At 32.5% G+C, this 24,746-nt stretch overlaps 1 protein-coding gene across 1 annotated transcript; it reads left to right on the top strand.

Annotated features, from left to right (window-relative positions):
* The first annotated feature begins 1,639 nt into the window (after nt 1–1,639).
* On the top strand, nt 1,640–16,401 carry LOC149566558 (uncharacterized). Its single transcript, XM_089819866.1, has 3 exons — nt 1,640–2,121; nt 3,447–3,527; nt 16,032–16,401. The coding sequence occupies exons 1-3, from the start codon at nt 2,016–2,018 to the stop codon at nt 16,181–16,183; spliced, it is 339 nt and encodes a 112-aa protein (XP_089675992.1). The 5' UTR covers nt 1,640–2,015; the 3' UTR covers nt 16,184–16,401.
* The last annotated feature ends 8,345 nt before the right edge of the window (nt 16,402–24,746 follow it).

Below are 24,746 nucleotides of genomic sequence, written 5' to 3' on the forward strand. Positions count from 1 at the left end.
GGGTTTTATGCTTGGACCAACTAGCTTTTTGTACAAGTTGTTGATGTTGATACTTGTATAAACATGGATTCTCTTAGGTCTTGTAATCTACTACGTTTTTTTTGCTTGATGCCGTTGAGGTTGGTCATTGTATTTCCTTAGTTTTATTTTCTTCGTAGCATCTATTGTAGATTGTTATTATATCTCTTTATTTATAATTCATTTTTTATTAGTATAAGATAATAATAAATTTAAAAACTCTAATTTTTCATTTATGTGCACATAACCTCTTCATATGTTGAATTAATTTACTCAACGCCTATTACAACTAAAACATAAATTTATCAATATATTACAAGAAATTATTTAACACGTTTTAAGTTGTTGAATTCTGGTAGTCTTATTTTAGGTGATAAGTTATCACCCATAATTCTTCATTCACATGGAGATAAGGCACACTAACAAAGTTAATAAAAATTATACTCAAATCTTCTTCCTTTAAGAAAAAAATACTATGACAACCCTTCAATTCAATACCACAATCTAATATACGTATGTGGATATACATACACATCTATGTATACACATAATACATGTACATGCACATACACATATACATAAACATATGATACACGCGCACACGTGCATGTGCGTGTGTGCATGTGTATGTATACACACACATGTACATATATATGTACATACACATAAAATCTTGCCGGAATGGATATTCATGAGTCATTGGCTCTTAGGCAAATAGGTTCAACCTACGCCTCATGCCCTTGTATTGGGTAGCTAAAAGAAACCATACTTATTTCATATTAAACCCTCCATAAAAATAACAACTCAAGACAACGTAAAGTCAACTAACTCTAATAAATTATGAAAAAGATAGCATTATATTATAATTTATGATGTTTGAACAATTTATAATCTAAATAATTTATAGTATACATGACTATCACATATTTTAACAATCTAAAATATACTTACAATCTAATGCAAAAGCTAGATTATAAAAAATCTTAACTAAATTTAAACATAATATATAAATAGTATATTATTTCGTACAAATTTAAACTTATGACCTTTCTTTTCAAGGTCCAATTCTTTCAAAAACAACCCAAAAAAAACAAAAAAAACTAGACATAAATCTTACAACTCAAACATATAAATCAACTAGACATATCAAAAGAAAAATCTTATATCTTTTATGATACTTAGTAAACAACTTACAATAACATAAAATAAAATTATAAAACACTTTTATCATCTAAGAAATATACATCTTATTGTTCTCTATAAAATTCAAACGGATGATCTCTTTTTTCAAGGTACATTATTTTCAGAAAACAGCTCATACACAGACCTCCAAATTCAAGAGACCAACATACAAACAAAACCAAAAAACCGACGAAAATGTGTGAAAGCATATTTCAGTGAAGGCGCCATTTGAATTTCCATGTCAAAACTTCGTCTTTTGTCATTCGACATCAAAAACTGAAATTGCAATTTTTATATAATTTCTTTTGAACTGTTCACGTCCCATTATTATTATTTTTTTGGGAAAAATGTACTATATTGTTATTGTTAATACTATATTATCACTAGTAGGTACCCCATTATCTCAATCCGTCAAAAATTTTCACGCTCGTTATAGATATTATTGTCATGTGTGGACCAATCCATAAATTCCATGCATCTTTTTTGAAGCTCGTGGATCTATGCCTCTGTGAAACTGCTCTCGTACCATGGGATTCACCTAACATGTGCGATGTTTAATCACGAGTCCGGTAAGAAAAACAAAAAGCTTTTAAAAATGGTCAGGTATAAATACAAAACTATATATACGGTTGGGTTTTGATGACAGAATTGCAGGGGTCGAAGGCATAGAAAGGAGTGGGCTCCAGAAAGTGTGTGTAGTCCCTGTCATTTTATTTCTGCAGCAGAGTTCAACTGCTTAATTTAATTATGTATATAAATATTTTTTGTGGGGAGGTCGCAGTACAAAATTATGGGCCTCTGCAAGTCGATAATATATGAGGAGGTCGCAGTTTGGCTGCTTATTTGCGCAGGCATGCGTTTCAGGCGGAAATTTGGAGCTTTTTCAGGCGATTACAACTGCCGCTTCATTCATGTCTGAAGGTAAAGCTTGATCAATTTTTGTACTCTCAGGGTTTTTGTTTGAGAAGTATTTTGCCTTTACTTTGTAAAACAATTATGCAAGGGATTCTGCACTTTGTGTGGTAGGATTTATTTTAGGCTTCTCTGAGATTTTCAGAAGTTTTTCTGCATGTTCTGGACCATTATTTAAGCTGATCTGTAGATTCCATTGTGGTATTGTGAATTATTTAGGTCCAAACTACAGTTAGATTTTCTAGCTCTTTCCCCAGTTCTGTGATAATTGACAAAACAAACAATATTAGGTAGTAGAATCATAAATTAACAGATATTTTTGATGATTCTTGAAAATCTTCAAAGATTCAATGATCACAGAAAGAAGCAAATGAGTGTTAATTATAATGAAGTTTAAGCTTCGATCATTGCCATTAGCGAGAATGTTTGAAGTAATAGAGATATTTATACAATAAATTAACACATCATTAACATATAAGTCAATTTTAAGGGGATATTACCAGACTATAGCTTCAATTTAATATTGGCACTACTATCAGTTTCAGTTCAAAGTTCGGGAAAATAAGATACTGTGTTCAATTTCCTTAGGGTACGGAAATAAGTTTGGCCTCTCATTAAGAGTATAAACAAATTCAGGCGGCTATTTTTTCCATTCAGAGCTTTATTTTCGCGAGTGAAATACAGAGTGTTGAAGGTGCACTGCATTTTTTGAGCTTTATAGGAGATATTTTCTTTAAAATTCAAAAGTCTTGCTTGGATCTGTCTCAGTTATCATCTTGGACTGGCAAGTCATCACTTTATATGGAATATTATAGCAATTTGAAAGACAGATCCCTATCGTCCATCCTTCTGAGAAAATAACTTTTTAATTTTTCAGTCCGCAGAATCATTTTGAAAAATTTGTGGTATGTTTTGGGTAGCTTGAATTTATACACTCATATAACAGTATTCTCTCCGACTAATTTGATATACCATAATTAAAACCTCATCTTCTGACTAGACCTACTGGTAAAGGTAAAAAGTTTAAATGGTTCATGGCTATGTACGAGGAGCAAAGAAGCCTGTGTCAGTTACTATTTTAGGCTTTTTAATACTCACCTAGTAGGAAACCAAAATGTCAGAGCTCTGTGTAAGGACTTTATACCTAGTCTGGCCTTCATTCCATTTGGGTCATGAATGTTTCTCTTAAAGGGAATCTTGAGCTGCCATGGGCCGTTTTAACAATGTTCAATTTTTTTTTCCAGGATTTGAATGGTGTTTTAGGGCTGTTTTATTTTTTCATTTTTTTGCTTTACTCTATTGATTTGTTCTCTGTTACCTACCTTATGTCTCAGGTTCGACTCTCAGGCCTAGCAAAGCTATCACTTGCGATGGTCTGTACCATTCAGCGATACGAGATGCGTTATTTTTTTCTGGTGAGTATTGCAATACTCTCATTTATTCTAAATGCAAAGCTGAAATTTTCATTGCAGTAATATTATTTAGGGCCTACCTTTTTACTTGAATTGGGTAAATATTTAAAGAAATATATACTTAATGCAAATCTGAAATTCTCATTACAGTAGTGTTATTTGAAAACTTCATGTTACTTGAATGGGTTAAATACTGAAATAGGGAGGAACAGGGGGGACTCCGTTTTAGGAATTTTCCCATTGAAGTTGCATAAAAATGTCCGAGTACTCTGTTGCTTCATTCTCTAATCTGCTTGGAAAACAGTTGTTTTAATTCTGTCATGATGAGAAAGCCTGTGTTGTACCTGCAATACATGAAACTTTGAACATTTGTTTACATTGGAAGAATTATTTCCAATGGAAAAGCCAAGGAAATGTGTTGGTAGAGCTCCTTGATGCCGGATCTGATCGGTCTTGCACAGTCCAAACCCTTCTATCAGCTCACTATGAAATTCCCTAGTTATACTTACGAGGTTGGAAAATGTAAGATATTGGGATCTCAAAGAACTTTCGATGAGGAGACGAGGAAAGAGGGCAACGTCTATACAGCCACGAAAATGCACTTCCATACGAAAGGAGAGGACTCGGTCAAATTTTTTAAAAGTTAGAAAAAGCAATGTAAAGGGAGTGCATTTTCGTGGCTGTATAGCTACGGGCAGGAAAGAGTTGGGATGAGGTTTTGGCACGCATTTCTTTGAATTAGGTAGAATTCTCTGTATTGGAGAAGGAACGAACAACCACGAGACAGTAGAAATTTATTGAATGGGATCTTAATTAATTAATAAATATACTTTATATTATGACAGAATTATATTAATGAAATATTATGATAGAATTATATTAATGAATTGGTAAATGAAAATTATGATACAATAAAGAATACATATACAAAGGAACACATTCCCATCTTAACTCTCTTGAGATAAAGAAATAAAATGAGAAATGTCTAGCAAATCTTATGCAAATTGAGTACTAGGACTTCAAGTTTTAAGATTATATAGAGCAATAACAAGGAATTGGAAAATGAAAAGTATGATAGAATAAATAATACAAATATGAAGGGAAACATCTCTTTAATTAGTATACATTGTTAAAGAAGTAATATGAGAAAGGTCTAGTGAATCTTATGTGCAAATGGAGAGTAAGGACTTTAAGCTTGTATAGAGCAATGTCTAGTGATTGGGAGATACAAACTATGATAAAATAAAATACACGGGACACATACCTAGCCCAACCTTATGTTTTCTCTCCACCTCATTCTCCACACATAAGACATGAGATGCCCTCATAACTTTTTTGCATACTTTATGGGAGACCCTTGATATACTTAGGGAAGTTGAATAACACAAATTTACAAGTGACTTTTGAGACACTTTAGGGAAGTCAAAATAATAGTTTATTGGTATATTTTGATGCTCTCCAAACAATGTGCCCTCAAGATTGCATGCCTATCCACTCTTGCTCTTGTTGTGTTCTAAACATTGAAACATCGTATTCCCATTTTCATGAAGATGACAATTTGATTGTTGGATAATATTCCTAGGTAGTTTAATCTAAAGAATAAACATGTTATTTGATCAATTCATTGCATCTATTTCTTTTGCTAGAATCAAGGTACACATTTATTCCACCTTCATAAATTTATTTCCATTGGCAATTACTATATACTCTTGTAAAATGCTAAAAATATATATTTTTATCAATATTTTGAAAAATAGCAAATATATTTAATTTTTCCTCTTATGTGTACTTATGTTTATATACATTTACATACATGCACATATCTATATGTGTGTCTTAATGTGCATACCCAAACATGTGTATGTATGTGCACGTGTGTGAACTATTCTTTTATCTTCTCCATCTTTAAAATGTCATAAAACATAAGAAACATCGAGTATGAAAGAAGAAAACATTTATATTAATAGAGATAGGTAAAACTCAGTCCTAGATTAAAATTATTCTTGTATTTTGATATCTATTACTCATGTTATGGTTTTCTCAGTCAAGAAACAAACTTAAGTTGGAATAATAATATATGATAAATAGATAGGAAAGTAATAAGCTAAGCATGCGGAGCACTAAGTATTTGATTATATAAAAATATAGAAGTATTTATAATATTGTAAGAATAAATTTAATATAATTTTTTTTAAGAACATCACACCTATTTTGTATGTTTAGCATTTCTCACATACACATTATATTTGTATAGATGAAACCAACAAATTTCTTAAAAAGTTATTTCAATTTAAGTAAATGTAAGTAATAAAATTATCAAAACTTTATATCTTATTAACAATTTATCATTAAACTTTACAAATTTTTAATTTCATAAAAAAGAATATTTTCAGTAAATATCAGATTATAACTATTATTTATCTTTGAATAGAATTAACAAAATCGAATATTAATTAAAACTATGTATAATCAAATTATCATTTATTAGTAAGAATGTTTAATTAACCGAACAACATCAACTAAATTAAAATTCCAATTAAAATTGGTAAAATTAACATCCTTTTATTCTTCATACTAAACTAAGCATCTATAATAATAATAATAATAACACCTTTTAGTTCTTACCATTGAAACCAATTTTTTTAATGCCTCTATATTCATCAAAATTATATATTAATAATATAAGAATCTATCACAAACGGGTCAATTAAAATAATTTGAACACCGATTTTCAAGAACAAGAAATATCTTGTCGAATAGTGTTTTGCCTCCCAAAGGTAGGATTCCCGCATACAATAATCGAAGGAGATAATTGTTGGAGAGTTGATGACGGCTAACAGGTCCAGTCTACTCTAGTTAGGGGGTGCGAAAGAACAAAGTGTAGCGATAATTGCACGGATAAGTATGAAAATTTATTCACCAACACGCATTTCTAGGTAAGGGGGAAGCAACGTGGTGTTCCGACTATAAGGAAACATAACTTTTTTACATCGTTGTCAACTTATGTTTTGTAGCTACCTCTTAGACTTCTAGCCTTCTTGTGTGATTTATATTCTCGTACAAATAAATATTATTATACTCGAGACGAAAAACCAGGGTTTTTAAATCTCGAAGGAATAATTTGAAAATTATATATAATTCGTTTAAAGAAAGAATAGTTTAGTTTCTTCAAATGTTTTTAAAATGTAGTTGATTGGCGGAAGAATAAATTGTACATTTGATTTTGATGATCTTCTAGGTTGTAGACTTATTTATAGTTATATTTTTTACTTCGGGATAATAATGAAGTGTAGTTAAAGTGGTCATTTCAAAGGGTTCTATCATTCTTACTACAATCACTTCAACAATTGCCAATGCTTATGTCCAAGTAACCCAATAATTGTGGCTCGTGGCTAAATAGCTGAAGGAATGCACCCAATGTGACTGTTTGTTTGATTAATTAATTAATTTAAAATTCCCAAAACCATGCTTCTATGATTTCTAAATTAATTAATAAATCAAGAAAAATGTCACATCCGGTGCAAAAATTCGGCTAGATAGACGTAGCTCGTGGCTAAATAGCCGAAGGAATGCACCCGATGTGACTGTTTGTTTGATTTATTAATTAATTTAAAACTCCCAAAACTGTGCTTCTGTGATTTCTAAATTAATTAATAAATCAAGAAAAACGTCACATCTGGTGCAAAAATTCGGCTAGATAGATGTTGCTCGTGGCTAAATAGCCGAAGGAATGTACTCGATGTGACTATTTTTTTGATTTATTAATTAATTTAAAACTCCCAGAACCTTGCTTTTGTGATTTCTAAATTAATTAATAAATCAAGAATATCGTCACATCTAGTGCAAAAATTCGGCTAGATAGATGTCGCCATAATTGTGTGCTATAAAACATTTATGAATTTTTAATTTTTTAATATTAAATAAATGCAAATTGCAAAAAATTGCAAGTGAAGACTAATAGAAGTTGAAAGTTACAAGGTAGTACATAGATAATATAACAATTGATAAGTATAAAACAAGAATTGAAAACTACCAAACAAAATCTACAACAGTTGCAATACAATTATGGGTTAATCTTGAAAAGAAGATTGTAGACTATGTGCCATAAACACCTTCCTTTTGTTGAGCAAAAACATAGTGTTTAAGTTGTTGGCTCTGGAAACTAGTGTTTAAATTCTTCTCAACCTCAACTTGCAATTGAGAAAAATTGAAATCAACAATAAAAAAATGTCTGAGTAAAGCCCTTGAATGTAAATTCCCAGTGAGCATCATTAAGGTTACTGAAGATAACTTTGCCCCTGTAATGCCATAGATGAGACGAGATAACTTTCCCAACACCATCATCAATAAAATTACCATGCAACCCCACACCAATGAGGGCTTCTTTCCAATTAAATTTATGTTAAAAAATAGCTAGTAAATCATTTTGTACAAGATTGTTTCCTAACAAATTGACATCCCCAAAAGATATGTTTCATACTTTCTTGCTTGTGGCAAAATGAATAGTTGATTGGGTGAATAATCATACTTTTCAACATGTTCGCAATGGGCAACTTGAGATGTATAATCTTCCAATCAATTAATTGTGCATCTGCATTGGCTTTATATTTCCATATTTGGGATGACAATGTTGACCCAAAATTTTCATTAAACTTGCATTTCCACTTGGAATTTAATTGAGATTTTAGGGGTGGATTTGGGAGTAGTTGTAAATAAACTTTCTTAAAGGGGAAAAATAAAAAAGGTATACACCATCTTTAACCAATCTTTGTAGAAGTTGCAATGGATATGAATACAAAGATTCATTGTCAATTTTAGGGGCACTAAAGAATGAATAAAAATTAGAAATAATTAGCGTTTATTGTTTAAGTTTAATTTTTCTTTAACAGAATGTCATGACAACCATCTCATAATATGAAAATCCCAAGGATCCCCAATAGTGCAAACTCGCTTTTAGAAAAGGCTGAAAGATTGTTTTGAAAAGGTTAAAGCTATGGGCCGATCATAGTAAAACTCATGCTTGTTCCACCAAATAGATGAGGTGGAAAAACTAAATCTACGTTGGAGTGAGTCACCTCTCCAAGTTAAGAGTTTGCAAGTATGTTGCCAAGCTTTCCATATAGACTAGAGGGGAAAATAAGCTTTAATAGAAAAAGAAGAGGCATGGAGAATTATGTCCAATCATCCGCATGCTGTCAACACAATTAATATGATTCCTATAAGGATCTACCATGGTTCATCCCCATAGACAACTCAAATAATCTACTATGTGGCCAAACAAAACTCTTTTGTCCTTGAGTCAATAAGCCCCAAATGACCTTTGCAAAAGTCCTCCAATTCAAGTTCACAAATTCTAACTACTAGGAGTTAAAGTGGGTGGCATTTGGTATGTGAAGTTAGTAATTTGGAGGTTGAGTGAGCAAGACGTGAGCAATAATTAGAACATGACAAGTAAGTGCTAATGATAAGATAACAAATTTAAAAGTCATAAATATTATTATTTTGTGTGTATATATATATACACAAACATTAGTTAAATATTTTATTAATTGAAATATATTTGACTTCTAAATAAATATATTTATTTATATTGAACTTTATTTAATATTTAAAGAATTTCAAGCACACATATTTTATAATCTTTATTTATAAAATAAAAATGCTTACAATAATAAATCAACATCCAATTGATAAAGTATAACTCTAAAGTATAATTCTAATATATATGCATATAGATAAATAAATGACATTTCTAAAACAATAAATCAACTTTATCATAAATAATTTTAAATAAATAACATTTCTAAAACAATAAATCAACTTTATCATAAATAATTTTAAATAAATAACATTTCTAAAACAATAAATCAACTTTATCATAAATAATTTTAAATAAATGGGCAAAAGCAAAAAAAATCAATTGCCAAAGTTCAATGACTCGCTCAACTCTTCCAACATTGATTCACAGAAAGCTCCAATTTTATTGAATAGAAAGCTCCATGAAAAAACTCAACCAATTTAACAAAACAAATTTTATACTATAACCATAGTTAAAACATTCTAAGATATTTCAAAAAAAATTAATTGAAAAGAACTCATCATGTTGACATGGTATCATTGCCTTCACTCACGATTGGATTAATCTTTTTTGGTAATATCATTTTGTGGGGCTGTGGGTTTTAAAAAGTATTTCTAAGATAGAAAACTAATTTACTTATCCAACGTTGCATCACTCCTTATCACCGCAAACCCATCCATAATACTTATGTTATTTGGCTTCACGTACACGTTGGTTATGGTTGGTATGATGAAGCAAAGTGTACGCTCTTCCCAACGGAAGTTCCAAATTCCATCATTAAACTAACGTACTCATTAAATTCCATCGTTAACTCGATGCACATCATCTGGTTGTGTAAAATAATGGAAGGGGAGGCTTTCCACTTACCGTCGAAGCGCTTTTTGAAAGGAGCAATGACATCAACCGGATGAACCGTGCCAACTTGTGTAATACAACGTCTCCACTTTGGGGAAAATATGGCCAACAAAACTCGTGAAGACATTTGCCACACTTTGCTGCCCGTGGCTATACAGCTACGAAAATGCACTTTCTTTACATTGCTTTTCCTAACTTTAAAAAAAATTAACTAAGTCCTTTCTTTCGTATGGAAGTGCATTTTCGTGGCTGTATAGACGTTGCCCACTTTACTAGTGTCGTCCACTTACTTTTCCTAGAGGGATGAACATTGTAAGTTCAAAGATTCCACTCAAGAGTGAAAAGTACGGTATGAACTTTTGTTATGAACTTTTGATATGTTGATGGTTTAAATATCATATATTAAGGTTGATTCTTAAATTAAAATTATTAAATAGTTAAAGTTGGCTTGTTTTTTTTCTAACTTAATTGAATTCTTAGTGCGTGATATTTAAGGATGACACTTTAAATAAATGAAGGAAGGAATTTTAATAATGTTTATGCAACTAAGCGGTTTAAAGGTGGGCCTTTATAAGAAACTTAAGCTTCTAATTTTAAAGAAGAAGAGGTCCTATGAAAAAGAAAACAGATTCCTACATCATTATTTCAAGTCTTCTTCACAAAAATAGGAGCCCTTACGTCTTAGGTATATTTGAACTGAAAATATATAGTAGAACTAGAGTTTGCTCCACCAACGTGGAGTATATTTAGCATCATATCAATCATTTCTCTTAAATATTTTTAAAAATGATTCTCTTCAAAAGAGAAAAGAGATTAAAGTAAAAAAAATTAAAAAATCTAGAAATTAAATGTTAATTTTTACTTATGTTTAATCACTATAATGCATTAATGGATAGAAAATGTCGAAGTTTTGTTTAAATTCTATTTATATTTTTAGTGTATGAATTTGTAAAGTTGTGAAATCAAGGAGTACCAGAAGTAACCTTATTTCCCAACCTAGTCCAAGCATACTTATACTTGTTAAGATAAGAGGGGCATTACAAGATTCCTCCATGGAATCAACTAAGCACAAAGGCCACTAATCTTTTTAATGTTACAAAATATGACAAGCAACATAAGCACACAATCTCTGGGGAAAGGGAATTTCCAACCTCATCCCATTTCCAAGTTACTTCACTTATGCATCTTGGTAGATCGCGTAAACACACAATGTCTTTTATGATTAACTACTCATTGTTGTTTATAAAGTGTTTCATTCCAATAGCTTATAAGTCTAAAACTTGTCCACAACTCTTTCTTTTGGACACAACCAATATGATGTTGAATCTGAAATCCAACTGAACCTTGATATTTGTGTCTTGATAGTTGGCTTTAAGTCACATACAAGTAACAAAACTCTTGGTAATATACTTTTCACTACCCCATGGGTTTAAGATGAATATATGTCATCAAAACTACATACTCTTGTCAAAAGAAACATAATACATTACCAAGTTAAAAGATAAGAGTAATATTAGTAGAGTTGATATAAATAAATAGCTCAGTACGTTCCTTGGCAAAATAATAGTGGATATCCATAATGGTGAGGGTAATAATTATGAACTGAATGATCGTTGATTAGTCAATGTGCATTAGGACTCCCCAAATTCTACACCTCATCAATCTTCATTCCATTGCACTTGAAAGACATTCTTTGTCAACTCTTCTAATTATATGGATATACCTTTATAACTAGTTTTCCTTTTAATCTTATGGTTAACTTTGTCAATCAATACAATGCATAAATAGCTACAAATCACATGCAACCTTCTAAATGATAATGTTCAAGAACTATGGTACCTCATTCATGCATGCTCATTTATTTTCTTACTAATAACATCCGATAAAAGGAAATTATTTTGAATTAGGCCATTTACTTCAAATGACGTGGCATGTTAGATTGGAGTAATGATGAACACCCCCACCTAACTATCTAGACAAACTTACACAAAATTAGCACAATTGACACTATTATTAATATATGAAAATTTCTACATTGACTAATGACTTGCATTTTCAACTTGTTATCGTTTTTTAACTTACCACTCTTCACAATCTCCCAAATGAAATGTGAACCAACCAATTGGCCTTGTTTTCTATGGGTTTCTTAGAAGTGACTACTAAATAACAACACCACATCTCATGCTTGAATGTTGTGTTGTTGTATATGGTGATCATGACAATGCAATGTCTCTAAACTATAATTCAATAGATTTTCTTTGAATGTTTCCAATACACTAAGCCATATGTGTAGATGGATTTAGTATCATCTAAACAAAAAATTTATGTAATATGTACATTTATGAACAATCTCCATAGGTACTATAAACTCATTCCCATGTGCTAGTTAAAATGAAGTGTATTTGGTCAATCTCTTGAGGTGGTGTAAAATGGCCCAATTGCTACATATACTCCCTTACTTTAATCTTTATGCTCACGCTCATATACTTTGAAAAAGACATTCCCTCTAATTTTCTTTTCAATGCTTTGATGGATCCATAAGCTTTGGGTTGTATGAGCTACTTTGTGATTTTGAATTATAAAAGTGTGCAACAAATTCTGATGAGTGGCATGAATGTAGCTTATGACCATTTGGTCAAGTAATTAATCACAATAAATGTGTTACCATTCATGCAACACAACGACTTCTAATCAACATACTTTAATCATTATTCTATGTCTATATGTTCTACTTGTAATTCCTCTCTAATATAATATAATATTTATGCCTATTATGTTTATCCAAAACTAAAACACCCACTCTTATTAATACTATTTAAAATAGTCTTTTGTAGATATATAAGAAAACTCTTATACAAATATATATTTTAATTAGTTTTTATATTTTATATTTATTGAAATAAGATGACCAACACAAAAATATGAGGTTCATTATCTTGTCATTAAAAAATAGTAAAATTTTCTTAATTTATTTGCAAAATATATGATGCACTTGATGAAAGAATCCATGATATAATTTTTTTCTATTTTAGATGAATAGTTAGGAAATAAGGTCATACTTAATGGAAAGAAATATATTTTAGCATATACTTTTTAAATCTTATCTTAAAATATACATTTCTAAAAATAGTTAAAAAAAATTTATGCTCTAACATTTCAAGTTATCAACACTTACAAAAAAAAGTGAATAAAAAGGAAATATTATGTAAAGGACACACATGTAACTTCAATTTTAGCACTTTATGATAATTGAATATTAGTATTTTATTGTATAAAAGACTAAATTCAAATAATGTTTTAGTAAATTGGATAACAGTCAACGAATTGACATAATATTGTTGTAAATAATCTATAATTGTTAAGTAACATATGGTTTTATAGATCTATATCTTAGATTATTGTGTTGTCCAACTAAAAGATGATCCATGCTAGAAGTAATAAAAAATATGTCTCATAAATTTGGTGATGTGCAAGGTGCATTTCCATGTTCACTGGAGACACAAAATCTAGACAGGTAACATATAGAGTAATCCATTTTTGTCTATGCTTTTTACCTTGCTAAAGTCATCCATTGCTCGATATTTGAAAACACTATTGTTGTTTCACTTGCTTGCTTCATAATGACTATTCCATTTTTACATGTGTCTACGTACTTTAGTTACCTAATATAAAACTTCATTTCTCACACGATCAAATAGTCAAGTAAAGTCCTCAGTATAATCTTTCACAGACAAATCCTTCTATTTTAGATTCTTCAACCTCTCAAACAACTCAAGTTCATAATCAACAGGTATAAACTTAACCTTCAATTTTGTCACCATTAATCTCCAATGAGTGATCTTCATTTCACCTTCATCTTCCTTGTCTCTTTGCAATTCTTTCCACCATAAACAACGTGCCCTTTTAGCTTAGTCTATGCCAACCTCACTCTGAGCAGATCTCCAATATTCTCTAACTCAAAGTAGTCTTCCAATTCAACAATCCAATCAATTAGGTCTTCAAGATACAAAGTACCTAAGAAATTAGAAACATCCATCTTATGCTTGAGCTTCAACTGAGTGGCAGATCTATTAAGCTAACAAACTCCATCTTCCATAGATCTCTCCACATGATTAGTTAAGTCCTCACCACTCGATCCAGAAACTTCAGAGTCCTCAACAACTTCCTCATTACCATCTTCAGTGCCCACATTCCAAGTTACACCAGCTATGGCCCTCATGATCTCATTCTTCATCAACTCCATCTTAGATTTGAAATTTGTTTTAACCTTCTCTGAGATCCTTTCTTCCACAACATCATCTCCCTGGTTGTTTTATGCAAGCTTCTTTAATGACCTTATTGTAAACATGAACTTCTTTTTATAGCATCTAGTAATGGTATCTTAATAATCATATGCTTCAATTGGTTAAGCAAATCTATCACAACTTGGTTTTGCATAGGCACATTTGAATCTACAAGCCTTTGAGGAAACAATGGATCTTTTGCTACAGGAGAAACTTGTTCTGCAGGAAAATCTTCCTTTTCAGTAGATGGATCTTCAACCTCTGTGATTATAGGACCTTGAGGTGAAGCAAGAGTGGTTCCTAACCTTAAATAGATGTCATTCAGAGAGATATCATAGATTTGCTCTTGAGTTGGTGGCTTGCTATTGTTAAGATTAGGATTATGTTGAGTTGGCAGTTGGGTTGGTTCAGTCTGGTTATTATTCTCTGTAGCAGGAGGCATTATAGCCTGCTGCTGAGGTGGTGGCATCAAGGCCTATTGATTGGGTTGGTTAGACCATTGTTGAGGTTGCTGCTAACCTTGCTGGGGTTGTTGCCAATTGTGATTACCACTAAAGACTTGAGGACTCATGACATCCCTATTACACATATTTGCAAAGAAAGGAAACACGAATTTCCATGTGTTTTGACATCACATTAAAGACTATAATATATACGACACTCTTTAATGATTTTGAAATATTAACTTAGAAGAGCATTAGAAAGAAAGGTGTGAGAATGGATTGATGAAGGTGATAATAGTATAGAGTATCTAATGAGCCAGGCTAGCAGCGAGGGACAAATTTGGCTCATGTGAAAAAAATAGATTTTGTTTGTTATTCTAATGAAGTATCCATTATAAAATGATTGTGTGAAGATCGAAGAAACCTATTTCTTAAATCCATTTAATGAAGATGATGTGCATAAGATGCAAACCTCAAACCATCAATATCTAAAATGGCACATGAAAGAATGCAATAGTAGAGTAATTGTTTACAATTCCATATTAGGTTGGGCTTCACATCTTTTCTTATTGTTAGTTCATGTTGTTAAGGAAGGAGACCAAAGTTTTCAATAGCATTTTGAGTATTAGTTTGCTTGTTGGAAATTGTGCACCTTACAAAATTCTTGACCAAAACTATAGTCTATAGAATTTTTAGAATTTTATTGATATCAAAATAATAAAATCCTTTTTTCTTATTCGTTACTACTTTTTTTTGGGCAGTATTTTTCTATTTTCCATCAGAATATTAGGAAAATTTTGAAGAACATTAACAAACTTAGACAAGTGGATTATTGTTTGTTTCTATTTTTGCCTATTGTCAAAGTTTGTTTCCTTTGGCCCATTGTGTGTGTATTGGGAGCATGTAGCATTATTTCCCATAAACACGTCTCCAAAAATCGTGCTAGACTACAATTATTTTATATGAGAATACAAAGTAGCCTGGTCATTTTCTTCCTCACTGCTATATTTCACTTCCAACTTTTTGTTGGATCCTATGGTCAACAAATCTGCAAAGGGATGTGTTAGAGTAAATGATTAATTTAATTACATTTATTATATTACCTTTACTTTCTACTTAAGATTTCACTTTATGCACATGCATTTCCATTTAATAATTAATTATTAATTATTAAATTTCATTAACCTCTTAGGTTTCCCTTTAAGGTTTTATGATCTCCTTCTATAAGAACTGATCAATTGTATATTATAATTATTCTTTTGTCTGATAAATATAATCTTGCATATTTTAAGAGCCAACCCTTGCCTTCTCTTGTCTTTGCTTCTATGTGACAGGTTCTTGCATGTAGGTGTTCTGTTGGATCTCTGGACTTATATTTATGAAATTCTTCATGGTACTAGAGTCAGATCTGCTACAACTTGTTTAGGTTTTTTGAAGTTAACAAAAGAACAAGGGTTTGAGTGGATCAAATTTGTGATTTTAAGGTTTTTATTGCAATAGGGGGTCACTGATTTTTGGTGCACTTTGAGCCAAAACGGACCTCACTGTTGAACTCGTAGTGCCCAAAAACCCATATTTTCATATAAGGCATGCCCAATTTGGACATTGGTGCAATTTGAAACAAAGATAATTTCCCAGGCTATACACACTTCTTGAGGTGATGATTTAATTATTTTATAAAAAAATCAAGAAATACATACAAAAGCTTTTTTGGATAAGGGTTTCAACAAATTTACATTAAAAAAATTCCCTTTTCAAACAAACGCTTACTTTTTCTTTTGCATTACCTTTTTAAAATAGTGGATCCAAGAACACTTGCATTAGCGGTACATTTGTTGATTTCAGCAAGGACACAGTAATTGACAGGCTTGCGCATGCAATGATGTCATCAGTTTTGCGTGAAAAATTAATGGCCTTCAAACTATCATGTATATGATTTTTTTTTATCATAAAGAACAACCTTGGTTGTTTGGTCATATCTTCATCGTACATACTCCATTTTTTGCAAACAAGATATCAGTGGAAAGGTGATTCCAAGATTGACGCTCTCATGGAGTTCAATGACATTTTTCCATCTTGTTTTCAAAGCCAAATGATCTATTTTGCATTTTGGAGGGCATAACTTACTCATTTTAGCTCCAATTTTTGATCTAAAAGAAGCGTCAGAAAGCTCTTCTCCAACACTTTCTAGATTCTTTGATATTTTCATAAAAAAATTTCAAAGGTACACGTGATATTCAACTGAAGATTTTTTGCTCTTTTCTTGTATACACATTCTTTCTAGCATATGGGGTTCAATTTCTTGTTTTTGTCATTTATATCGGTAAACTAGAAGAATATCAAAACGAACACCTAAAAAATGGTCGAGACCTCTTCTTGTCCAGTTCTTCTAAACCCACATAATTATTACACATGAATAGCTATCATGACACAACTTCTTTTTTCAAAGGGTTTGTGGTCTTGTTTAAATGAAGGGCAACCAATTTGTTAGAGTTACTATCAGACTGTACAACATAGGAATAAGATGGATGAGGCCATGAGTTTGATTTCTTTGAATGTTTCAAATATCTTGCATTTTCATCTTGATGGGTGTGACACTCCTTGAGAGATATGGATCAAGTTCAAGGACTTGTTTGATACCATCAATGAGTTCAGAGTACTTTAGATTGAGGCAGAGCTTACATCACTTTTACCTAATGCTTTTCCTGCCACTGAGGACTTTATGATGATGTTTAAAAAACACAAATATTTGTTAAACAACTTTGAGAAAGTGAAGACCCATAAGGAGTGCATTTAAAAGATTCTTTAAAAAATTCAAGGAAACTTTCAAATTTTCTCTTCTACCTTCCATTCCATTATGGACGCTTTGGGTCCTTGATTTACCATGCCCACATTTGAGGTATTATGTGATCGGTTGACCAGAGAGTAGGCCAATCTTACACAGTTGGACTCTCTAATAGGATCAAAGAACCAAGCATTAGTTGTTGAGACATCTACAAGGAAGCTAGAGCTGAAATTGAATTCCCAAATAGATTCAACTGGCAATGAGAGTTCCTCCAAGCCATCTCCTAGATCATATACCCAGAAATCCACTCCGAAGGGTAAACCTTCTAAGTCTAGCGAGTCTTCTTCCAAGACTAAGAAGTTTACATGTGATCCTTGCAATTTTTACGGTAAGGAAGGACATTCAGTTTTTAGGTGTTGGAAACATCTTGAGGCTTTAAAGGAGGCTATGCAACAACACAATATTGCTTCTCCAAATCCACCACCCCCTCCTTCAAGGGAAGGACATGCTCTTTTTACATGAGCTTTTTCTTCTCCTACTACTTGGATCATTGATTTGGGTGCTTCACACCATACAACACATCACCTGATTTGGTTACCTCACTTGCTTAGAGTGTTAATACATAGATTGTAGTTGGTGATTTCGCACAATTTTTAGCTTCAAGTTTTGGCACTATTTCTTTGGAGGGTGGTTCACTACAGGATGTTCTATTGGTTCCAACCATTTCTACAAACCTCTTGTTTGTCTATCAGATGTGTAATTTTGGCTTTGGTAAGATAGTTGAGTTCTCACCACACGATGTGGCCATTTGAGACCTCCATGATCCTGATTTAGTTGTTGCTACTAGGAGTGTTGATTTACAATCTCACTTATATCAGTTTGATGGCTTCAAGAGCTTCGATTCTATACGTGATTCTCTTGTTTCTCATGCAGACATAATGAACAAACTTTAGCATGAGCATTTTGGCTATGTCAACTACATATATCTACAGCATATGAGTACACATGAGCTAGTGACCGGGCTACCTCAGATCTCTTGTACTGACGATGTTTGTGGAGGTTATGCACTTTGAAAACATCACAAAGATCCTTTTCCGGTAGGTAGATCCACATGTGCTAAGGCAACATTGGAGTTGATACATAGTGATCTTATGTCATTCCCCACTCCATCTTTTTCAGGTACCTGATATGTTCTTACCTTCATAGATGACTTCTCTGGACACACATGGGTGTACTTTTTGAGTACGAGTCTAATGTCTTTGATTCATTTCGAATCTTTAAGACATTTTGGGGGAAGCAATCTGGTCTTTCTGTCAAGTGTATACACATTGACAATGACATGGAATATATGAATAAGTATTTTAGATATTTTTGCATTGAGCATGGTTTACATCATCAGTTCATAGTTCCTCATACCCCTCAATAGAATGGGGTTGTTGAGAGAAGGAACACAACACTACGGGAGATAACGAATCGTATGATAGAGTCTTGAGCTATGAGTCCTTCATTTTGGGTTGAGGCTATCAATTGTGCCAACTATATTCAAAATCAGATGCCTCACAAGGCATTGTGGCATTTGACTCCTGAGGAGGCTTGGACTCATGTCAAGCCCAATGTTTCTACATTCTGTATTTTTGGTAGTGAAGCTTGGGAATTTATTCTAGATGCTCAAAGGAAATCCATGGAAAGGAAGAGGCGACCACTCATATTTGTTGGCTACTGTGAGGATGTGAAGGTGTTTAGGTTATTTGATCCTGATTCCAGATAGGTCTTGTTTCAACGAGATGTCCAGTTTGATGAGTGTTATCCTTAGATGGAGCCTCCATCACTAGCTTCTCTGTCACTTCTTAGTACTTACTATTCTCCTCTACATGATTCTTAATCCCCTAAGAAAGATCTTGATGATGATCTACCTTCCCCACCTCCCCCAGATGTTCATGGAGTGCCTAAGTTGGCTCATGATATTGTTGTAGTCGGACCTATGTTAAGAGATCCTTCAGATTCTCATCGCACTCATGCTCAGACATCTGGTACTGGACTATTGAGTCATGCCATTTTAGATGATCCACATAGTTTTTCACAGACGACAAGACACTTGGATTGGGACAACGCTATGGATGAGGAGTACTCTTCTTTAATGAAAAACCACACTTGGGATATTTGTCTTCTTTTGAAAGGAAGAAAGTTGGTTTACTATAGGCAAGTGTACTATGCCAAGTATGTTGCAAATGGTTCTATTGATAGGTATAAGGCACATCTTGTTGCGAAAGGGATTTTCATAGGTGGAGGGTATTGATTACTTTGAGACCTTTGTTCCTGTCACCAAGATTAATTCTATTTGCATTGTCCTCTCTCTTGCAACTTCTTAAGGATGAACAATATTTTAAATGGATGTGAAGAGTTCCTTTTTGCATGGAGACCTTCATGAAGATATCTATATGGAGAAGCCTTAGGATTTTGTGCAAGACTCTTCTATGGTGTGCAAACTTCAGAGGTCCTTATATGGTCTCAAACAAGCCCCTCTAACTTGGTATAAGAAGATGGATTCTTTCTTGCTTGCATCACACCTCACACTCTATCACTCTAATCTTACAAGTGTACATTCAATGTCTTAGATTGATCTATTGATACTTGTGCTATATGTTGATGATCTCATTATTACAAGTACCTCACCCTCTATGATTTATAATGTTCAATGAGCTTTGAGAGAGCAGTTTGAGATGAAAAATCTTGGACTTCTTCACTTATTTTTGGGCCTACAAGTTGTTTAGTCTATGGATGGAATAGCCATACTCCAACATAAGTATGCTTTTGATATTCTTCAAAGATTCTTCATGCTTGATTGCAAGGCTTCTCCTACACCTTTTCAGTCGAGTGTTGTTTCATCTATCACTTGTTCTACACCAACAGTGGATTCCACTTTATATAGACAACTTGTGGGTAGTTTGTTGTACTTGATGCACATATGTCCTGATCTTTCCTTTGCAGTTGGCCTTGTCTCTAGATTCTCACATGGTCCTCATGAGAGTCATTGGCAAGCTACCAAACATATTTTGAGGTACATTCAGGGTACTACATGTTATAACATTCATTATACATTAGGGGATCCTCACGTTGTTGGTTATACAAACTTGGATTGGGCTGGTGATAATGATGATTGAAGATCTACTTCTGACTTTGTTTTTTGTCTTGGTTCAAGTCCAATCACATGGTCATGCAAGAAGCATCATGCTCACACATTATTATCTAAAGAGGCAGAATATAGGGCTATTGTGCTGGCTAGTAAGGAGGTTTTATGGCTTCAACAATTGGTGACAGAGTTTGGATTTCCGCCTAATAGTTCCACCTTTCTTGGTGTGATAATTAGAGTGCTAAACACATTTCCCACAACCCATTTTAGCATCAACAAACCAAGCACATTGAGCTTTATATGCACTTCATCATGCATTTGATTCAGGATGGCTCTCATAGCTTGGAGTATATTCCCACTGTTGAGCTGGTTGTAGATATTTTCACTAAACCTTTTGTATCTTTACGGTATCTTTAGCTATGTTCTATGTTTGGGGTGAAGGAAGTTGTCCTTGGGGGGTCTCTGTGACGAGTCCTTCCTTCTTTTTGTTTTAGCATTCTTCTATCTCTTTTTGGAGTAGAGTTTTTCCAACGTGGTCTTTTCTTTTTCTATGTTTCTCAGAGATTTGGATGTGTTGGGTACCTCACCAAGCCATGTTGTCAGGACCCATTTATGCTTTCAACATTGTAGTTTCCTTGCTTTTTCATGCATTGTTTGTAGTTGCATTGTTGCTCATCTTAAGGGGGATGTTAGAGTAAAGGGTTAATTTAATTATATTTATTAAATTACCTTTACTCCCTACTTAAGATAGCACTTTATGCACTTGTATTTCAATTTAATAATTAAATATTAATAATTAAATGCCATTTACCTCTTAGGGTTTCCCTTTCAGGTTTTACGATCTCCTTCTATAAGGATTGATCCATTATATATTTTAATTATTCTTTTGTCCAATAAATGTAATCTTGTATATTTTCAAAGTCAAACCTTTGCCTTCTCTTGTCATTGCTTATCTGTGACAAGTTCTTGCATGCAAGTGTTCTACTAGATCTATGGATCTGTATTTCTCAAATTCTTTATATTTTAATTATTTTTTGTCTGATAAATATAATCTTGCATATTTTCAGAGCCAAACCTTTGCCTTCTCTTTTCTTTGCTTCTTTGTGGCAGGTTCTTGCATATAGGTGTTCTATTGAATATGTGGATTTGTATTTAAGAGAATTTGAGAAATACAAATCCATAGATCCAATAGAACACCTGCATGCAAGAACCTGTCACAAAGAAGAAAAAACGAGAAGACAAGAGTTTGGCTTTGCAAATATGCAAGATTATATTTATCAGACAAAAGAATAATTAAAATATACAATAGATCAATCCTTATTGAAGGAGATTGTAAAACTTAAAAGAAAAACCCTGAGAGGTAAATAGCATTTAGTAATTAATATTTCATTATTAAATTGAAATGCAAGTGCATAAAGTGAAATCTTAAGTAGGGAGTAAAGATAATTTAATCAATGTAATTAAATTAATCCTTTACTCTAACAGGATGAAACCTTCTATAGTATGTTCTTTTCACTTTTTAGAATCTAGTGTAAGTAAATGAGACTATTTTGACAGGTTTGAACTTGAAATTCTTCTTTTCTAGATCATTTTTTTCTCACATAATACACATATTGAGGGTTAAATCTACTCTTTTTTTTTTTTTTTGTGTATTAGGGGCAATTTAATTTTGTGATTAAATGAGCATCCATCTTTTCTAGTATTGGGTAGTTGTACATGTAAGGTTTGACACTTTTCAAGCTTTACTTATATTTGTAGCGGCATTGATAATTTAAAAAATATATAATTTGTATAATGTGTATTTGAGAATAGTTAGCTCTTTAAGAATATAAATGAGTGATTTTCAAAGATTTTTTTGGGTATATCTAAATTGTCAAAATTCTTGAAAAAATATGAAGAAATTTGGAATCTTTTACTCGATTTCTAGTGTTATTTACTGACTCAAATGTTGTGCAGCTAAATTTCAACTTACAAGTTGTTAGATAAAATTTCTTTCAAACTCTAATCAAAATTTAACTTTTGAATTTGGATGTTTACAAATATATTTTCATTTTTCGTAGTCTTTTAATACTTTTTTTTTTTAAAAAAAAAATATTTTTAATTCTCAATAGTGATTTACTACCCACACTTTCTAGAGATTGAAGAAACTGTTCAACTGGATCTAATTACATTATTAAAGCTTTAATTTAGGGTTTGTGTTTAATAATCAATTATTTATCTTTGTATATTTCAAAAATTATATGATATTTTAGTTTACTGGGTTGTATAGTTTCATTTGCATAATGTTCATAGGATTTTATTCTAACAGACCTCTTTGGTTCTGGGAGATTTTATCATGATGGGTGAGGATGGAAAAAGAAGATGCATAGTGTCAATCTAGATGATGACAAACATTTTTTTAGGCATACGAGTCTTGGGAGACATCTTTATGTCATTTTAGATATTTGTGTGATACACTATTTGTGCGCCTTTGAGCATTGGTATTTTTTTTCCACTTGTGGTTGAACTATGGGATATTTTAAAATATTTGACTTAATAGTTCAAAAATAATATTCTTGACATGACTACTCCCATTGTTCGATTGAGGATTGTTGAATATTTTGGTAGGGCCCCTCTGTGACTTTCTTATAGAAACAAGGTTTTACATTTTTGTCATCATACCTTATCTGCCTTTATTTAGTCACAACTATCAACTATTGATTCCACTTACATTATCTCACATACCTAATAAAAATTGGCAAATCAAATCCATTGAGACAAACAAAGTAAATTACTAAAAAATATTGGTGACAAGGATTGAAGTTGAATTTTTAATTACATATGAAACTAATTCAGCACAGAGTCTTGATAAAATATAATGCTCTAAGTTCATATTGCTTGGTTTTTCAAAGTGTTTAGATGGTAACCTACTTTGTAGTGGCAACATTTGTTGTTGTCCCACTTTGTAGGATTTGGAAATTTAAAATTTCATTAGCTATAATTTTTCAATGATTATGTATTGGCTTTATGACTAAGATGGTTATAAATGATGATTTTGTTGACTATTGTATTCCTGTTTTGTTTGAGTAATGAATCTATTTGAATCAACAAAATAGTTTGGCACCATGTCAAAAGTACGATCAAATAAATGTTCCCCTTCATTTATATGCTTGGGTATTTTAAAAGTTAAAAGTTGGAGACTTGTTTTCTTTTTAATAGAGATATTTCAAGTTAATCATTTCCTGTTTGAGCTCACAACAACAACCAAAGACTACAATAGCTAAGCCTAAGAGCCTAAATTGGTTGTGTTATGTAGAAGTTTAATTAAATAAAAACACCACCATGGGAGTGGTGGATTCAGGGGCCACATACAATTATATTGCATATAGGATAGTTGTGGAACTGTGACTTAAAGTGCAACTAGACACAAGTTCCTTTAAAGTGGCGCGAGACACAAGTTCCTTTAGTTGGTAATGGGCCAACGCCCCTCACAGGATATATTGCATATAGGATAGTTGTGGAACTGTGACTTAAAGTGGAACTATGACTTAAAGTGCAACTAGACACAAGTTCCTTTAAAGTGGCGTGAGACACAAGTTCCTTTAGTTGGTAATGGGCCAACGTTCCTCGCAGGATTTACTACATGGCTTAACCGCCTCTTGTGGTTCTATAAGACTATTGGTTGTATAGGGCATTAACAAATTGATCTTTTGGTGCAATGACAACCCTGTCCTTTCTAACAATTGTATCAAAGCTGGTCACAGGTTCGAATCTTGCTGGCCATGACGAGTGACGTTGGGAAGGGGATTGTTGGTAGTGGGCCAACATCCCTCGTAGGATTTGCGACATGGCTTAACTGCTTCCCGTGGTTCTATAAGGCTATTGGTTGTATCAAGCATTAACAAGTTGATCTTTTGGTGCAACGACAACCCTGTCCTTTCTAACACCTTTAAAGTGGTGAAGTCAACTACTAAGAGAGTAACCAGTGTAGTGAAGAACACACTGGTGAAAGTTGGAATGTAGGAATGCCACAAGGATCTGATGGCCATTGAAATGGACGACTTTGAGTTGATATTGGGCTAGGAGTTCTTGAGGGTAGACAAGGTTGTTGCAATGCCTCACTTGGAGTGATTGTTGTTCTTAGATCCACATAACTCATTTATGGTAAA

The sequence above is a fragment of the Cupressus sempervirens genome, chromosome 3, assembly GCF_028749045.1.
Source record: "Cupressus sempervirens isolate cs-2001-9-10 chromosome 3, ASM2874904v1, whole genome shotgun sequence".
Taxonomy (NCBI): domain Eukaryota; kingdom Viridiplantae; phylum Streptophyta; class Pinopsida; order Cupressales; family Cupressaceae; genus Cupressus; species Cupressus sempervirens.